At 51.7% G+C, this 2,500-nt stretch overlaps 1 protein-coding gene across 2 annotated transcripts in view; it reads right to left on the bottom strand.

The window, feature by feature from the left end:
• LOC125305084 (nucleus accumbens-associated protein 2) overlaps positions 1 to 2,500 on the bottom strand; it is a 45,494-nt gene that overhangs the window by 10,276 nt on the left and 32,718 nt on the right. For both annotated transcript variants that reach the window (XM_048259695.1, XM_048259696.1), the window contains exon 2: positions 1,212 to 2,191. In XM_048259695.1, the coding sequence (XP_048115652.1) occupies positions 1,212 to 2,121 (910 nt within the window). In that variant the 5' untranslated portion in view covers positions 2,122 to 2,191. The remainder of the gene's footprint in view (positions 1 to 1,211; positions 2,192 to 2,500) is intronic.

The raw sequence follows: 2,500 nt of genomic DNA, 5'->3' as shown, positions 1-2,500 counted from the left end.
TTTGTCTTTTTTTCTGGTATCAGAGTTTTTTTCTGATACCAGAAAAATGAGAAAGTAATGGAACAGACATAGCAAAAATGCTCATTTTGAGAACTAGATTTTGCATTTTGTTGCCCAGTGTGTATTGATTGATTAAAGAGTGTTTTTGAATTGGCAACAAGTTGTAGTGTTTGAAGGCAAGCTTTGCTTTTGCTGCATGTTTTAAGTGTTTTGAGAGAGTAACAGCCTTTTGCAAGAAAAATGTGTCATTTTGTCCAGAGTGCTTTTGTTCAGACACAGGTGTTAACTGTTTTGAGAATGTGATGTCAGAGTTGACACAGGTATCAAAACGATCGAGAAAAACTGTAAGTGAGAGAGAGTGAGTGAGACTGAGCAACTGTGAGAGTGAGAGTGAGAGAGTGAATGAAACTGATGAACTGAGAGAGTGAGTGAGAGAGTGACTGAGACTGAACAACTGTGAGAGTGAGAGAGTGAATGAAACTGAGGAACTGAGAGAGTGAATGAGACTGAGCAACTGAGAGAGAGAATGAGACTGAGCAACTGCATGTGAATTAGTGACTGACTGAGACTGAGAATGATGGTGAGTGAATGAGAATCCAAAGAATCAAAGAATCATAGTGAGAGAGTGAGTGTGTGAATGAGTGAGGTTGTGGGTGGGATTACTGAGTGATTGATTGAGTAAGTGACTGAGGGAGAATGTTAATGAGTGAGTGTGTGAATGAGTGAGGTTGTGGGTGGGATTACTGAGTGATTGATTGAGTAAGTGACTGAGGGAGAATGTTAATGAGTGAGTGAGTGTGTGAATGAGTGAGGTTGTGGGTGGGATTACTGAGTGATTGATTGAGTAAGTGACTGAGGGAGAATGTTAATGAATGATTGATTGAGTAAGTGACTGAGGGAGAATGTTAATGAATGAGTGAGTGTGTAAATGAGTGAGGTTGTGGGTGGGATTACTGAGTGATTGATTGAGTAAGTGACTGAGGGAGAATGTGAATGAGTGAGTGTGTGAATGAGTGAGTACTGAGGTAGTGGGAGGATATAAAGATGATAGACATATATAGACATATTTATAATGTTTATGAGTAAACATATTTATAGTGTTTATGTGTAAACATATTTGTAATGTATATTTACTTCCGTAGGGGTTGGCCGATCGCCCGTAGACATATTGATAATATTTATGTGTAAACATATTTGTAATGTATATTTACTTCCGTAGGGGTTGGCCGATCGGCCGTAGAGCTGGCTGTAGGCCTCCTCCGTGATGCCATCGTACGGCTCCTCCTCGAACTCCTCGTCCTCGTTCTGGTAGGATGTGGGGCTGTCGGTGGTGGGCAAGCTGGACGCGCCGGGACTGGTGCGCTCGCCAGGCACCAACGGGTACCCCTGCACCCCAGGGAAGATGGGGGTGCCCCCTCCGGCCGCGTAGAAGAGCGAGCTGCCCCGCAGGGCACCCCCCCCTCCTGACCCCCGGCTGCCGCCGCCTGACCCCCCCCCGCCGGCCTCCCCAGACACGCCGCTGCGCCTGCTCTGCCCGCCGAGCGTCTGGAGGTTGAGGGGGGCGCCCTCTCCCCCCCCCTCCAGCTTGATGCGTCGCGCGGGCGGGGGCAGCGCCGGCGACCAGCCCGGGAAGGCCAGCAGAGAGGCGGCGGCCGCCGCAGAGGCCATGGCGGCGTTGTTGTTGCTCGGACTCTGCGGCTCGGAGCCGGGCTCCTCGATGGCGGCCGTCTGCGAGTCGCAGTGCGGCGAGTTGGCCTTGAACATCAGGTCCATGCCGCGCTCCACGATGTGCTGGATCTGCAGGTAGCCGGCCGTGTACATGACCACCAGCTGCTCGCTGGCCGCCATGGTCAGCTTGCCCGTGTAGCAGAAGGACAGGATCTGCTGGAAACACGAGGGTGTGACGGACGAGGGTAGCTCGAACTGCGTCTTGGAGCTGCCGCTGAACAGGTCGCGGAAGTAGAGGCTACTGGCGGCCAGCACGGCGCGGTGGGCCTTGAAGGCCTGGCCCTTGACCATGATGGACACGTCGCAGTACTGCCCCAGCAGCCGCTGCTCGTTGAGCGAGCCCAGCACCGTGCTGCCGAAGTTGGGGATCTCCACATGGAGCAGCTGAGACATGGTGGCAGCGCGCGCACGGCGACCGTCGTCACGGGAGCACGGAGGACGCACCGGGCACTCTAGCGCTCATCTGAGAGAGAGAGGGAGAGAGGGAGAGGGAGAGGGAGGGAGGGAGAGAGAGAAAGAGAGAGAGAGGGAGAGAGAGGGAGAAAGGAAGGGAAAGAGAGAGGGAGAGAGAGGGAGGAAGGGAAAGAGAGAGGGAGAGATGGGAAGAGAAGAGAGGCAGTTTTCAAACCTTACTCCACATAATGCATTAGAACAGTGGTTCTCAAACTGGGGGTCGCCAAAAATATTGGAGGGGTCACGAAATGATTTGCAGTCTGGATTAAATACGTTTTGGTAAAGGTTTTTAGTCAAAGGCTGCCATAGACATAATGCC

The sequence above is a fragment of the Alosa alosa genome, chromosome 12 (genome assembly GCF_017589495.1).
Source record: "Alosa alosa isolate M-15738 ecotype Scorff River chromosome 12, AALO_Geno_1.1, whole genome shotgun sequence".
In the NCBI taxonomy this organism is placed as follows: Eukaryota; Metazoa; Chordata; class Actinopteri; order Clupeiformes; family Clupeidae; genus Alosa; species Alosa alosa.
This window is presented reverse-complemented; position numbering and strand designations above follow the sequence as displayed.